This window comes from Mustela nigripes, chromosome 6, assembly GCF_022355385.1.
Source record: "Mustela nigripes isolate SB6536 chromosome 6, MUSNIG.SB6536, whole genome shotgun sequence".
Classification (NCBI taxonomy): Eukaryota; Metazoa; Chordata; class Mammalia; order Carnivora; family Mustelidae; genus Mustela; species Mustela nigripes.
The window spans coordinates 11,811,336-11,827,194 of record NC_081562.1 but is presented as its reverse complement, the minus strand read 5'-3'; the positions used below and the strand labels follow the sequence as shown (position 1 = coordinate 11,827,194).

Sequence of the window (15,859 nt, the reverse complement as noted above, 5' to 3'; positions counted from 1 at the left end):
CCTGGACTTTAGGGGGTGACAGGAGGGACAGATGTGTAAACAGGTGATAAAGGGCTTTGAAATAAGGGTAGTAACGGGATAGTGCAGCATAGGGACAAACCACAGACAGCGGGATTTGGCATTTGGTCCTGCCTCCTGTTACTTTTGTGATCCAGGGAGAGTTATCGTAACTTTTCAGGGTTTTGGGTTTTTATCTGTAAAAAGGGAGGTTTGAAAATAATTAGCTATCCCAAACATTCTCGTGAGAATGAAGAGAGAGTTTAGGTGCCTGACTCATTGTGGTCCCTGGTATACAGTAAGTGCTCAGTAATTGCTCACTGTGATACAAGGAACAAAGGAATCATTGGGGAGGAAATGATTACTCCCACCAAAGCACATGTAACAGAGAAGGTGATGCCTGAGTAGGAATTTGGAGGATTATTAGGGGTTTGCTAGTAGCAAGGTGAGGAAAGACTATTCTAAGCATAAGGGTCAAAGCATTCAGGGACATGGCAGTTGGTGGGTTGGGACTGGGTCTGGTTGTGGGGGACAGAAAGCCCAAAATAACATGGCTTCTTCAAGAGAGGATTCATTCCTCTTTTATATGGAAGCCCAGGGGTAGTGGTCCAGGGCTGGAAAGGCACATACCCAGCCGCGGCCTGCTTTAGTGCTCTGCTGTATCACACACATGGCCTCCACCTCCTCACACAATGTGGTTGCCTGAGCTCCAACCATTATGTCGCCATTCCAACCAGCAGGAAGGCATGGGGTAAAGACAGTTGTGCCCCCTATCTCTAGGGACACTTTCTGGAAGCTGTAATCAATACTTCTTCCCAGGGATGCCTGGGTGGCTCAGTAGGTTAAGCATCTGCCTTCTGCTCAGATCATGATCCTTGGGTCCTGGAATTGAGTCCCATGTCAGACTCCTTACTCAGCGGAGAGCCTGCTTCTCCCTCTGCCTGAGACTCTCTCTGCTTGTGTGCTTGCTCTCCCCCCCCCCCTCTCTCTCTAACAAATAAATAAATAAAATCTTCTTAAAAAATAGTTCTTCCCATTACACAGCCACAGCTTTTTGCAAGGGAGGCCTGGAAATGTGTTTGTTTCTATATGGCCATATCCCCAGACAAAAATTAGGGGATTTCTCTTACTCGGGAAGAAAAGGAAAATGAAGGTTGCATGAATACTAGAAATTTCTACCACAGGATGTGTAAAGAGCATGATATATGCAGGCAAGAAGAAGTATTTTAGTGTTTCTGTGGTGGGAAGAGGGAGGGAGGAAGGAAGGAATGGAAAAAAACAAGCAGAAAAATAAACAGTGGCCAACCACGGATGGCCTTTGAAGCCACAGGGGCCAAAGTTTCTCCCCAGCGGAGAGCCACTGGCGGGGTGTGAGCAGGAGAGGGCCAGGGGACTTGTGCTGTCCTAGGAGCATCATTCTAGTTGCAATGGATATCATGTCATGGAGGGGACAAGTCTGGAGGCAGGAGACACTGCCCCCCAACATTTTATTCTGAAAATGTTCATACCTGCAGCAGAATTGAAAGAATTTTGGAGCAAACACTCTATGCCCACCACCCATGTTCCACCACTGACATTTTACTAAACTAGTTTGATCACATATCCATCCGTCCCCCCCAGGCACCCACAAGTCTTGCTTATTTTTGTGGCATTTCAAAGCAAATTGCAGACATCTGTCTCTTCCCTCCCCGCTGGATCTTTGGGCCTGCCGGTCATTCGTGAGAGTTCAATATTTGTTTGCATTTTGGTTCTTCCGATGGGAAATTTACATCCAATGAAAGGGACCTGTGCAAAGCGTCTATTTACGAAGTTTGGGAAGTTCCCCCACCTTTATAGCCCACACCCCTATCAGAATAGAGAACGTTATCAGCACCCCCAGAAAGTTCCCACCTGCCCTTTCCTGGCCAGGGCGCACCTCCTCCATCACCCAGAGGCAACCACTGTCCTGATGATTTGTGTTTTTCAGGCACGGATTGGTTTGGGGAAGGAAGCCTGTAAGAAGGGGTCGGAGCTGAGGGATAAGGAGGAGAGGGACAGACTCTGCAGGGGGAGGCCGAGGGAGGGAGCTAAGCGGTTGACCCAGGGCCAGCAGTGGGAGTCAGAGTCTGGCTGTGGGACTGGGCAGAGGGTGGCGCCATTTACCAAGGCCGGTGGGGTATGGGGGGAGGGGGACAGAGGAGGAAGTCTCCCTTGGGATGGCAGCCTCTGGCGTGTCTGTGGGACATCTGTCTGGCAGGTGCAGGGATACACGTGTCCCCGAGGCGTGACTGTCCTCTGGCAAGGTGGCCATGTTGGGTCCTCCCTGACCGTCCACCCCAGCGCCCACGAGCCTCCTGCCGCCAAGAAAGACAAAGGAGCCCCTCCTCCACCTGGCTGGAAGGTACCAGCCTCATGGGCACGGAGCGGGCACGGGCATCAGTTAGCAGGTCACAGGGAGGAGCCCTCCCTTCCCAGGGGGAGCCCCTGGGCTGTCTCCCCTTTGCCGCACTCCCTGCAGCCTCTCTCCCCAGCGCCCTGCAGCCCTGCCCTTCCCTGCCTTTTCCTCAAACCTCCTCCCTTCCCTCTGAAAGCAATCAAAGCCCAGGTCCTAGCTCCCCAAAACTCCTCCAGGGAGGGGCCAGGAGCTCGGCTGCCTGGAGGGGACAGAGGAGCCGGAGACCAAGGAAAACACGGACCCACACCCCAGACTGCAGCTGAGCTCTCCAGCTGATCTGAAATCAAACCCAGCTCAGGAGCGGCGAAGAGTGATTCCCTTCTCAAAAGCCTACTTCGTCCACGGGAGATAGTTCCGCTCTTCTCACTGGTGTGACTTCGATCTTTTTCTCGTGAATTCATTCCCTGACCTTATTCTGCTGAGACACGACGTCCCCTCCACCAACCCTGTCCCCCACCCAGAGTTGTAGCTCGGAACATCCGGAATTTATCTGGAGATTTGGAGGAGCCTCAGTTTACCCCATCAGGCACAGGATCAGAACCTGAGGGGGTTGTCATCGGAGAGGAAGCAGCCGAGATCGCTCCAGAGAGGGCGCCGAGGGAGGAAGAGAAGGACTCGGGGGGGGGGGGGGGGCACACCAAGTTTGAAGCTCTGGGAGAGGAAGAGGCCGGGGTAGGAAGCTTCCAAGGGCAGTGGGGCACCCTGGGAACTTCTGAGGAGGGAGGACAAGGTCGGGTGTGTACGTGGAGGATGGAACAGAAGGAAGCCCGCATGGGGGTTGTGGATGGACGGGACTTAGTACCAGGTATGGGCGGGAGCACGTTAGTGCCCTAGTTAGAGCACCAGCTGCTGTAACAAACAGCACCCCCAGCCTCCGTGGCTTACTGGCTCTCGCTGTGGCTTCCTGGGTTCAGTTGTCCCTCCCCTCCAGTCCCATGCAAGCTCTGCACAGTGATCCAGGGCCCCATGCTCTGTCCCCAAGCACCCTGAAGGGAGTGTGAGAGGTCTGGGGGCCGTGCCTGACAGTAACGCTGCCCTGTTCCGTCAGCCCATCATGGCCACCCGGCCGTGCCAGCTTCCAGGGAGGCCGGGAGTGAGACCTCGCCGTGGGCTCCGAGGAAGGGAGACGGGCTTGGTGACACACAGCACGCCGTCAGCCACTGTCCCGGCCTGAGATAGTAAAATGCCTTGTGGTCTAGTGGAAAGATGAGAAAGAGGGGCTGGGCATCAAGCTTTCCTGTAACTGATGTCTCAGTCTCCCCAGAGCACGTAGTAGGAGCTCCCGGTCTGTCCTCTGGGGGAGCGCGGTCACCACTGAAAAGGTGGCAGGTGCAGGGGGCCGGGGAAGGGTGGCCCCTTGGTCTGGGATGTCTACAAGGGCATCCTCCAAAAGGGGGCATTTGAATGGGGACCTGAACAGTCCTTAAGTCCAGGGACTTAAGGAAGCGGGAATGTTCCAGAATGTTTGGGAAACCCTGAGAAGACTAGTTGACAGGATCAGAAGTTTGGTGAAGCCGATTGGTCACGGATGAGGCTGGAATGCTGGCTTAGGGCAGATGGGGAATGACCTTGAACTTTAAGAATTTTGGCAGTTCTTGGGCAGGCTGGAGGAGTGGCTGCGGCTGGCCCTGGCCGGGGCTGGGCCAGGCCGGGATGGGGGAGGGAGCCATCTCCGATGAATCAGCAGGTTAGTTAAAATTAGGTGCGGTGGTCCAGCCTGGAGAGCCAGCTGGCCTGGCTCAGGTGGCAACCACGGCTTCTTTCTCCACGGAATCCCTGGCCTTCCCACTTTGGACTGGGGGCACTCGGAGCTGGAACAGGGCTCTGGCCTATCCTGTGACCTCTGCCCTGGGTTGTTGGCCAGCATGTCCTAGGGCTCTGACCTTGGCACCAGGAGGCCGCAACTCCCTGGTCAGACTCTGGGACCATCTGGGCCTAGAGTGGTGTCCCCCGTTGCCCTTGCCAGACCCTCCTGGGGGCCGTCCGCCACAGACCAAGTGACAGACGCTTGTACTTCACCTACATGGCGATATTCATATGTGTAGACTGAGTAATGGTTGTGCAATTTTTACGCCATGTGTCATTTAGCACACCCTCTCCGAAGTCCCATCACCCCCTCTCCTCCCATATGCAGGCACCATACTTTTTTTTTTTTTTTTTTTTTTAAGATTTTACTTATTGATTTGATGGAGAGAAAGCACAGACATGGGAGAGGGAGAAGCTCAGTGAGGAGCCCCATGCAAGGCTCGCTTTCAGGACCCTGGGATCATGACCTGAGCCGAAGGCAAACGTTTAATCAACTGAGCCCCCCAGCTGCCCGCCCCCCCGTCGTTCTTGAAAAGGAGCGAATGTGGTGGTGGTTAGGGGCCGGGGTCAGGGTCAGCGGAGGACACAGAATCTGCGGCAATGCACACTTACTGGGAAAGGTTGAGATCCCAGTAACTGGCCCAAACTAAGTTGCCCCTTTGCCCCCATCCCAAGGCAACGAGGGGGTGCTTAGAAGCAAGAGATAAACGTATGGGGATCAAGGGTGTGGGTTCTGGAGCCAGACTACTGGGTTTGAACTCTGCTTTGCTATTTGCTAGCTGTGTGACTTCAAGCAAGTTACTTAACCTCTCTGTGCCTCAGTTTCTTGCTCTGCCAACCAAATAACAATCATAAAGATACCTGCCTCACAGGATGTTGTGAAATGTAAACTCGATAAAATACCTTCAACTGGGCCTGACACAGAATCAGCACTCAATACGCTGTGGTACCGGGTCTTGGTTATAACATAGAATATAATAAAGAAATGATGTTATAATATAGAATACAATATATCTATTATATTATAATATATTATATACATTATAATTATAATATAATATAGAATATAATAAAGAAATGATATTCTTAAAGAAATCACCTTTTCCAAACATCTGAATTGAAATGGTTTGAATGTTATACCTGTTTATAATTAGTGAATTATGTCCCTCTTCCTGATGGACTGTGGGGCCCATGAGAACAGGGACCATATCTATCCTGTAGTTCCATCGCCTGGTACAGGCCAAGTTCATGTTGACACATCTGCCCGCTCCCCCTCCCTTGGCACATAAGCAGGCACTGCGGGCTAGCCAGAACCCAGGCAGGGCCCTAAGTCCTGTATGCAGAGGCCCACTTGGTCCTCCTGACCAACCCCCATGCAGGAAGTTCTTGATAAGTATTTATTGGGTAAGGAAATTACTACCACTCAGGACCAGGTAGATAGTGGATGGGGAAATGCTTTGTAAACTGTAATGTGTCCAACTCGTGAGGATGTAAAAACTTAGGACCTCTTCCCCTGAAGGCCTAGGATCTCATTCTACTTATGGCTTAGCTGGAGTGCTTTTGGAGATCATACCCTGTGTTCCAGAACTTTCCATCCAATTGCCCCTCAGTCAAAATGTAGCTAGCTTGAACCCCATTGTCCCCTGTATGACTTATCTTAATGGTCACTAGATGGGATTCCACCACCCACCCCCAGGGATTTTATTTTAACAAAGGAAAGCACAAGCTTGATATCGAACCCCAAAGAAAGACCTTGTGGAACTGTCAAGTTGATATATAGAATTAACCATCACACCTACTGCACGCAAGGCCTAGTCCTAGGTGATAGAACTACAACAGTTAAAAAAAAAAAAAAAGACAAAAATCCTACTTAGTGGAACTTACATGGTAGTGGGGCACGGGGTGTAAGTAGAAAGGCAATGCACAAAATCAATAATAAAAATAGCGTGTTAAATGATGATAAATGTTATAGAGAAAAATAAAGCAATAAAGTAGTAAAAAGGCATACAGAGTGTTGGTTAAATTAATTTTTAAATTTAAATGTATCTGATAAAGATCTAAAGAGGTAAAGGGGAGATCCCTGGAAATATCTGGGAGAAAAGCATTCTGACAGAGGGGACAGCAAGTGCAAAGGCCCTGAGGTAGGAGTGCATTATGCTTATTCAAAATATTGTCATAGTTACATTGGCATAGCATTCTGGTTTGTGCACAAAGCAGTTTGAGTGAGATTTCTGTCACTTGCAGTAAGAAGACTCCTACTGACACAGCTTCTCTGATCACTTCCGAGGAGCAAATGCTTGCTCTCCCGGATCCGCCTATCCGTTGTCTGTACCTCTTACCACATTTATTGTCAGTGCTCTTGGCCTCACACAGCTGCCTTTATTTTAATTCATGTGTTATTCAGAAATAGTGTCAAACACCTGCTGTCTGCCAACCAGTATGCACACTCCTATCCTAGTCTCAAGATTATTCCCCTTTCACAGATGTGGTCAGGAACGTCCATAGAGAAGCCCTTTTTCCCAGGGCCACGCTCCCAGGCAAGGGCAGAGCTGGGATTTGAACCCAGCCTTGTCCAGCTCCAAGCTTACTGGTTGAAGACACGGGGCACAGACTTGGGAAGAAAGTGAACTTCTCCTTTGGAGCTCATCTGCCGTTCAAGCCACAGCTCCACAGTAGGACAGTGGTACCCTGTCTTCATACCACTTCGGCCAGATGTTCCGTCCGTCATTGAATGTGTATCCCCTCATTTCAGTTCCTATACCCCTTTTAAGGCTAGGATTGCTGTGTCCAGCTCCAGAAGAAGAAAGTGAGGCTCTGACCACCCATAAAAACTCAGGGGTGTTTGCCTGGGCTCCTGGTTCCCACATCTCCTAATTCCCCCCTTCCTAGGCCCGCAAAGCCCTTTGCCCTGGGCTGCACCTTGCCATCAGCACCCCTTGCTCTGACCTGGGCAGCCTGGCACCCCCTGAGCTGAGACCTTAGAAGTCCAGGAGTCCCGTCACAGAGCCATGGCAGCCCCTAGAGAAGATGCTGGCCCGTGGCCCTATGTCCCGGTTGCCCACCCCAGCTAGGACTCTGGGTTCGCGGGAGGTGGCCCTGCTGCCAGGGCCAGCATCCCACATGCCCTACTCTCCACCTTCTGGTTCCTGGCGGGGTGAAGAATTCTACTTTGTGGTTTGAATTTCTACTCTCCGCTCCCCAGGCCAGGAGAGTGGGTCTGGGCAGCCTAGCTTCCTTGTACAGACGGCACATCAATTGGAGCTTGAAAACGCAGTCATCGGCTGCAGATTTTGGCTTCTCAACTCAGCTGCGAGCTTCTCAGGGTGGGAGCTAAGTTTGAGGCGCTCATAGACTGCTCTTAACCCCAGGGGGCGGCGGGGACTTGCTGGTCCCATCTGTTCTCTCAGAGATGGGGGGCTGGATTCCTGTGGCTGCCCAAAGGAATGACCACAACTTGGGGGCTTAGAACAGCAGAAGCGTACCCTCTCACAGTTGCAGAGGCCCCGAGTCTGAAATCAAAGCGTGGGTAGGCTGGTTTTCTGTAGACTCTGTTGCCTGCCCACCTCCCCCACCTGCCAGCCGTGGCCAGCCACCGTTTGCTTTGGGGCTCTGTCCCTCAGATCTTTGCCTGTGTCTTCAGGCCGCCTTCCCCTTGTGCGTCTTTGCGTCTTCTCCTGTACTTTTAAGGACGCTGTCATTGGATTCAGAGCCCACCTTAAATCCAGTATGATCTCGTCCGGCGATCCTTCACTTAATTACTTTGGCAAAGATCCTATTTCCAAATAAGGTCACGTTCACAGGTACTGAGCTTAGGACTTGGACCTGTCTTGCTGGGATCACGAGTCAACCCACGGCAGATGGAGAAATGCAGGCGCAGAGGGAAAGGGGTTCGCTCCAGGATCCCATGGGACCTTAAAGCAGCCAGGGACCTGCCTGTTCTCCTGACACTGGCCAGAGCTCTGGCCCAGCCCACAGTCTGTCCTGGGTTCCCAAGATTCTCTGGGAAAGTCTTCAGTGAAAAACCATCTGGAGACTGTCTGGGCTTCGGGGGAGCCTGCCCTTTCCTGTGCGGAATGGCCGAGAACACGATCATGGGAGGGAGTTTCCTCTCCTGGTTGGCTCTATGCCTGGGGCCTGGGCTGGGGGACAGGCCCCACCCTGGGGAAGAGGCTCCGTGCTGCCGGCTCGTGCTGTCCCTTCTCCTATCCCCTTCTCTGTAGAGACCAGAGGAGGCTCTGGTCACTACGGGGAGCGCAAGAGGAACGAGTTTCCCCCTGAGGCTTTCTTTGCAGGCAATGCTTCCTGCTGTCCTTGGGAACAGCCAGGGAACCTTGGATGGGATTTAAACTGATGCATCCAACTGTAAATCCTCAGGCCTCAGAGGCTGCAGAGAATAATGGTTAGGATTCTGGCTTTAGGGCCGCCTGGGTGGCTCAGTTGGTTAAGATTTCGGCTCAGGTCGTGATCTCAGGGTCCTGGGATCGAGCCCTGTAGTGGGCTCCCTGCTCAGCAGGGAGTCTGCTTCTCCCCTGTGCCTCCTCCGTTCATGCTCTCATTCTCTCTCTCTGTCTCCCAAATAAATACAATCTTAAAAAAAAAAAAAAATTCTGTCCTCAGAACCCAGACAGCCTTGCTCAGGCCCCAGCTCTGTCATTTGCTGAATCGGTGGCCTTGGGGACATCACTGACTTCTCTAAGTCTCTGTGTTCTCATTGGTAAAACAGGGACAACAGCAGACTGACCCTACTGCAGTTATTAAAAGGATTAACCTAAGCACAGAAAGCCATTATCACAGAGCCGGTAGGAAGGGGAGGAGAGATGGCCATTGTCATCGCCTATAAACTGTGGGTGTCATTGACAGCGAGCTCAGGCTAAGGGTAAAGTCAAATGTCTGTTGTGATCAAATTATTATGACTTCTAGCCCCCAGCTCTTCCTTGCTGGAAGTTTCTCTCCTCTTCCCAGGTGTCATAGGAGCCCCAGGGTCTTGCTTTTCTGTGCAAATTAGAATTCAGGTCCTCCTGTAGCGAATGAGCAGGAGCCATTTGAGTCAATTCAGGTTTTAAGAACTTCTAAGAGAAAAAGGGGGACAGAGTCATGGCCAGTCTGATGTCACATACATTCAGGCCTGGTCGGGACCCAAGAGGCAAAAGAGAACCTTAGACTGGTCTCTAGTACCTGTGGCTGAGACAGAATCCTGGGGTCTGCCCTCTTCTTATAATGTGGGACCCCCCCATCCCAGGGCGGCCAGATCTGGGAGTCAAGCTGCTGGGGCTAGGGCTATGGTACTCTGGTCTCCTTGTGGGCATCAGGTTTATGGTGCTAATCATGGCCATGGGGACTGCCCCCGCTCTCCTGGAAGACCTTTGGGCCGCCCTGCAAATCCGCCCATCCCCTGGCCAGCAACCCTTGGGTTCTGCATAGCCCAGGATGAGATGTGAGTTTGGGTTGTTACGTGTCAAACCAAATACTCACTTTCTTTCCCGTGGAATTTTACCATCTAGAACGAGGATCCAGAACCTGAGACATCGGGCAGTGTGGGATATCCCGGCAGTCGGGGTTGGTCTTCTCTGGGCAGAACCATGGGCCTCTTTCTGCCAGCAGTTCCTGAGAACCACGTTGGACAGGACCCACAGACAGGAAGAGTGAGCAGCCTTATCCTTACTGATGGGGTCACAGGGACTTAAGGTGTGTATGTGGGGGGGGGGTGGTCTTGGGGCATAGCAGGGGGCAACAGCTAAATTAAATTCCTTCTGGCCCCTCTGGCCCCTCCCAGCTCTGCATCTCTGCCACCAGTTCCCACGAGCCCGCCCTCCTGCCTCAAAATGTGCCTTGCCCGGGGACTGAGTCTAGTCCTGTGTCAGGCCTACCCCAACTTCTCTGGAGTTCTGGCAAAAAACACATTCTACCTCTCTCCAGATAGGAGCCTCACATACTCTGGGCTGTGGAATTTAGGTTGTGTGAGGCCAACAAGGGTTCACGGTGCCAGGAGGGAATGGCCAAGGAGAAAACAAGATAAAGGTGAGTCCCTGCCCCCCCCCCCCCCCCCCCCCCCCCCGTGCCTCCCAGTGGTGGGTATGCAAATGCACGCATTTGCAGTCCGCCTCATGAGACAGCCAGGGAGAGACCAAGTCTCATTTTGTGTGGAAGGCCTTCTTGGCCTTCTTTGTGTGGGGGTCTGGAAAGATCCATGGGAGAGAATAAGGCTTGGATCCAAAGCCATAGGCAAGGACGCAAAATAATGGAGATTTTTCAGTCCCCAGAATCTCCGAATCATGGAACGTTAGGTTCTAAGAATCATGGAGTTGCAGCCAAGAAAAGGGACCCTAGCTCACCCAGTGGGATTTCCTCATTTTACAGATGTGGGCAGGGAGCTGGCGATTTCAGGGCAAGCCTCATTCCTGAAGGATGAGCTCCTCCCTGCGCAAGACAGGGAGGTCACAGGGGATCCCTCACCCCTCGACCCCCAAGCCCCCTGGCCAGTCCCTAGAGCCAACTTGCCCACCTATGCAGGGGAAGAGGGACACCCACAGCCACAGCAGGAAGCGAGCTGACCTAGGTCTGTTGGCCTCCAGCCAGGCTCCGGTGGCCTCCGAATTTGTATCCTTGGCCCTCGAAGGGCTTCCTGGAGCCACCCCCAGCAGTTCCTTGGATACATAAATAAAGACTCTGGGTAAGATGTCACCACCCCCAATCAAGCAAGAAGGCAAGTTTTGTGGCCAGAGAGACTGCTCTTCTGTAAGCAACTTTGGAAACACTGGCCACCAGCTGTCTTTTCCAGAAGCCCACGTCTGGAGAGGTTAGCAGACCTCTGAGGTGGTCGGTTCCATTGGGGCAGAATGGGGAGAGTGGGCTCAGCCAGGGATCTGCAGACCCACAGGATGCCCAGATCCCACCCCCGACCCTCTTGGAGCATCAGCTACTGGGCAAACTAATGCTTTACAAGATGCTATCCGGGCGGTCCCTGGGCCAGAGCAACAGCAGCCCCGCTTCGGGACCTGACCCCATCGTAGAGAACAGTCATGAGCTGACTCATCCACAAGAACACCCCCTTTTTGGGGCCTCGTTTCTTCTTCCCTCCAATCTCACGGCTCCAGGGAGAACTTCCAGAAACGGTCCGCTGCTTTTGCTATGGGGCAGGGGATGGGACCCGGGCTGGGGAATCCGAGAACCCCATTGCCCCGGCCACAAGGAACCAGCGGGACGTGGGACACAAAGAATCTTCTTACTTCATCTGGAGGGGGAGATGCCCTTACATCCACAGTCCTGGAACCAGGAGGCCGGGAGTTGGAATAGGCACGACGTTCTGTTCTCTCTGCTACAAGAAAAACCTACCTATACTGGGACTGAATGAGGTTGGTACCCCAGAAGAAACACAGAGCTGGGGAAAAGGAAAGACAGAGAGAGAGAGAGAGAGAGAGACCTATGACCATGATGAGGTCCCTAATCTCAGGACATAAAGGTTCACGAGCTGCCTGAAACCTGTAGATTTCCCTTTGGTTTCATGAGCTAGATCAGCAGCTCACGTTCTATCTACCTGCACACGGCAGTCCAGAAGGCACACACAAGCCCGGAATGAAAGGTGTATGATTCTCATGAAACAATGTTTATACCATTATTAGGTATGATTTACTTATTTATTTGAGAGCGTGAACATAGGCTGTGAGTAGCGGCAGAGTGAGAAGCAGAAGCAGGTTCCCTGTTGAGCAGAGAGCCCGAGGTGGGGCTCCATTCCAGGACCCTGAGCTCAGGCCCTGAGCCAAAGGCAGACGCTTCACCAACTGAGCCACCCTGGTGCCCCTGAATGATACATTCTGATACTTTCTATTCTATTCCATGCCATTTTCTTTTCCTACCAGTGGAGATCCATTAACTTCGTCTCCTGACATACTCAAGGTTGTGATCTACAGTAGAAAAACCACCAAACAAACAAAAACCAAAAAAACCACCAAGCTCGGTCAGTAGCCTTCCAATAAATCCATTGTTTTTGCCAAAGCTAGTTCAAGTTGGGTTTGCCACTTGCAACTCCCAAAATATGCTGCTGGAATTCACCCCTTGCACGCTCTTGGCCGCCTATCCAGCCTCGTGCCCCCCACGCTGGACCAGGCGACTGTGAGGAATACAGTCTGTGTCTATATATTCCTCCGTGGAAGGGTGCTGCAGGTTCCTGGGATGGGCTTTAGCGGCAGGAGAACAGGGATGCATGCAGACCTCGATTCTAACACCAACCCTGGCACTTAGTGGTGTCAGACACTGTGCCCTTGGGTAAGGTGCCCAGACCCACAAGCCTCAGTCTTGGCAACTGTAAATTGGGCTTATACTCCTTGCCTCTTAGATGGACTACATGGAAAGAATGAGTTCATGTGTGAAACTCTCTGTGATATTGTGATTTATAATAAGAAACATATTTTAGGGGCACCTGGGCAGCTCAGCCAGTTAAACATCTGTCTCCAGCTCAGGTCACGATCTCAGGGTCCTGAGATCGAGCCCCACATCGGACTCCCTGCTCAGTGGGTAGTCTGCTTCTTCCTCTCCCCCTGCTGCTCCCCCTGCTTGGACTCTCTTGCTCAAACACACTCTCTCAAATAACTAAATAAATAAAAATCTTAAAAAAAAAACATATTTTGGGAGTGCCTGGATGGCTCAGTCAATTAAGCACCAGATTCTTGGCTTAGACTCAGGTCATAATCTCAGGGTTGTGAGATCGAGCCCAGCGTCAGGTTCTGTACTCAGCCCGAGTCTGCTTGAGATTCTCCCTCTCCCCTCTATCCCTCCTTCACCCTCTTAAATAAATAAATAAATCTTTAAAAAAAAAAAAAAGGAAACGGATTTTTTTGGTCTTCAACTCCAATCTGGGCACAGAACTCCTAAAACCCTTGGGATTTCCTAAATCCCAATGAAGGTGTCTTTTGCTAAGTTCATAAGGTCATTTTTAGAATGCTCCTACATCACCTGAAAACGGGGGCTGGTTTCCAGCGGAGCCAACTATGTGATTAGAGGGTTGGAACTCTCAGTATTCCCCCTTACCGGGGGATGAGAGAGGGAAAGAGGCTGGAGATTTGAGTTTGATTCCCCGTGGCCAATGATTTACTCAGTCATGCCTATGGAGTGAAGCCTGAAGTTCCTGACATCAAGCCCCACATCAGGCTCCCAGCTTAGTGGGAAGTCTGCTTCTCCCTCTCACTGGAGAGGGCACAGAAGCTCCACACCTTTGCCCCAGACCTAGCCCTGTGTCTGTCTTCCATCCATCCATCTGTTCCTGACTTCGATCCTTTTGTGACAATCTGGCATTCTAAGTTTGTGAGCCCCTTCCCAAATTAACTGAACCCAAGGAGGAGGTCATGGGGACCTCTGATCTATAGTCACTAGGTCAGAAACACAGGTGACAGCCTGGACTTGCGGGCTCCGTCTGCAGGTGGGGGAGGGGCATACTTACAGGACTGAGCCCCTAACCTGTGGATCTGATGCCATCTCTGGGGAGACAATATCAGAACTGAATTAAATTGCAGTCAGTCATCTCTCTGGTGTCAGAGACTTGTTTGCTGGTGTGGGGAAGTGCACATGTAGGAAGCAGGTGCAGAATTGTACGCTCCAGGCACAGGGATCCAATGCAATGTTCTGCACTTGGCGGTTCCCATCCCTCCAAGCCCACAATCACAGAAATCTGGATTTCTCAGGCGGGGTAGGAGAAGGAGGGGAATGTGCCCCTAAGAGCATCTTAAAATATCCCATGAAAGGTGAGTCCAGTGTGTGTAACAAAGCGATAGCAGAGACATGCGTACCTGGTGATGGTCTTCCCATTGTCAAGGTGAACTCACTGGACCCTTGCAGGAACCGGGAGAGGGTGCTGGAGGCGAATGAGGACAAGCAGGAAGGACCGGGTTCAGTGCTCTCTGCCCTTTGACTGCTGCCTCTCTGCTCCCTTCCACTGAGGCCCTGGGGCTTCCAGGGCTGATTGCAATGCTGTGGGGACAGGAAGGGAACTTTCACTGCATTTGGCAAATTGTGCTCCCCAGGCACGCAAGGAGGGAAGAGATTGCCAGAATCCAGGAATTTCCGGGGTCAGGGTGTTCCTTTGGCCCTTTCTCCCCAGCACATGGCGGTCGCTTTCTGAGCCAAGGTTGCCCAAGGATCACAAGATCCCTTTGGGGCTATGAGTCCTGGAGCTGTGGTTTAGGATTTTTCCAACAGTGGCCCTAAAGCGCCCTGTTCTGAGGGTCCCAGCTGGATATAGCTGTGCCGGTGTCCCTACTGCCAGGCACCTTGGGGGTGGGGGGTGCCTGTCGGCTGCTTGGCTGTCTTCCATGTGCAATCCTGGGGGCCTCCCTGGCAGCTCTAGGAAGGAAGAGAGAGTGCCTGTCTGCAGCTCGGGGCCCCACTGAACGAGGCACGCAGGAGCAGAGAAGAGCAAGTCCTGCAGGAGAGTTCTACACAAAATCAACATCATAGTCACTTCCAAGGGCACAGCTCAGTGGCAGTGAGTACATTCACGTGGTCTTGCCGCCATCACCACCACCACCACCCCCGCCCCCGCCTCGACACACACACACACACACAACATCCACCCCAGGGAGCTTTTCATCTTGCAAAACTGAAAGACATGGTGTCCCCATTAAACACTAAATTCCTATTCCTTCCATCCCCCAGCCCGACAACCACCATCCTCCTCTCGGTCTCCATGAGTCTGAGTCCTCTAGGGATCTCATCCAAGTGGGATCAGAGTGTAGTTGTCCTTTTGTAGCCAGTTTCTTTCACCACACGTAGAGCTTCCCAGGCTGATCTGTGGCAGAGCAGGTGTCAGAGTTTCCTTCCCTTTGAAGGTTGACCAGTAGTCCGTCCAATGTGTTGACTATATTGTATGTGAAACAAGCATATTTCAGTGCGCACTTACCTCATTTTGTTTATCCGCGGACACTGGGTGGCATCTACCTTCTCACTATTGTGAATAATGCTGCTGTGAACACGGGCGTGCAAATATCTCTGAGACTCGGCTTCTAATTCTTTTGCATCTATAACCAGAAGTGGCAATGCTGGATTATATGGTAATTTCAGTTTCAGGTGGTGAGGAACCCCATCCTGTTTTCTGCTTGGGTGGTGCCATTTTACTTTCCCACCAGCACCACACAAGGGTTCCAGTCTCCCCACATCCTTGCTAACACTTGTTTTCTAAAAAAATTTTCTTGAAGGTTTTACTTATTTATTTGAGTGCGCACTTGTGAGAGAGAAGACGAGCAGGGGGTGGGAGACGGGTAGAGCAAGAGGGAGAAGCAGACTCCCCACTGTGCAGGGAGCCCCACGCGGGACTTGATCTCAGGACCCCGGGATCATGACCTCAGCTGATGGCAAACGCTTAACCGACTGAGCCACCGAGGTGCTCCTGAAATTTTTTTTAATAATCGCCATCTTAATAGGTATAAGGGGGCAGGATCCTGTGGTGATGGGGAACTCAGCTGTTCGCCTGCTCATCTGCAGGAAGCGACATGCCGGGGACTGCAGAGGGAGTAGCGTGGACTTCTGTCTCGCAGGATTCTTGCAAGCAACAGCCCATGCGCTCTTTCTTCCAATAACCAAAGTGCAGAGCCCAGGAACCACTGGGTAGGGGGCAAGGGGCACCGTCTGTCCCAA

The 15,859-nt window shown here is 52.0% G+C and overlaps 1 protein-coding gene across 1 annotated transcript in view; it reads right to left on the bottom strand.

Annotated features, from left to right (window-relative positions):
* The window catches only part of MB (myoglobin), a 30,142-nt gene extending 14,910 nt beyond the window's left edge, over nt 1-15,232 (bottom strand). The window contains exons 1-2 of the mRNA XM_059402133.1: nt 15,126-15,232; nt 14,017-14,197 (exon numbers count right to left, since the gene is read on the bottom strand). Of these exons, the coding sequence (XP_059258116.1) occupies nt 14,017-14,035 (19 nt within the window). The 5' untranslated portion in view covers nt 14,036-14,197; nt 15,126-15,232. The remainder of the gene's footprint in view (nt 1-14,016; nt 14,198-15,125) is intronic.
* Between the last annotated feature and the right edge of the window lie 627 nt (nt 15,233-15,859).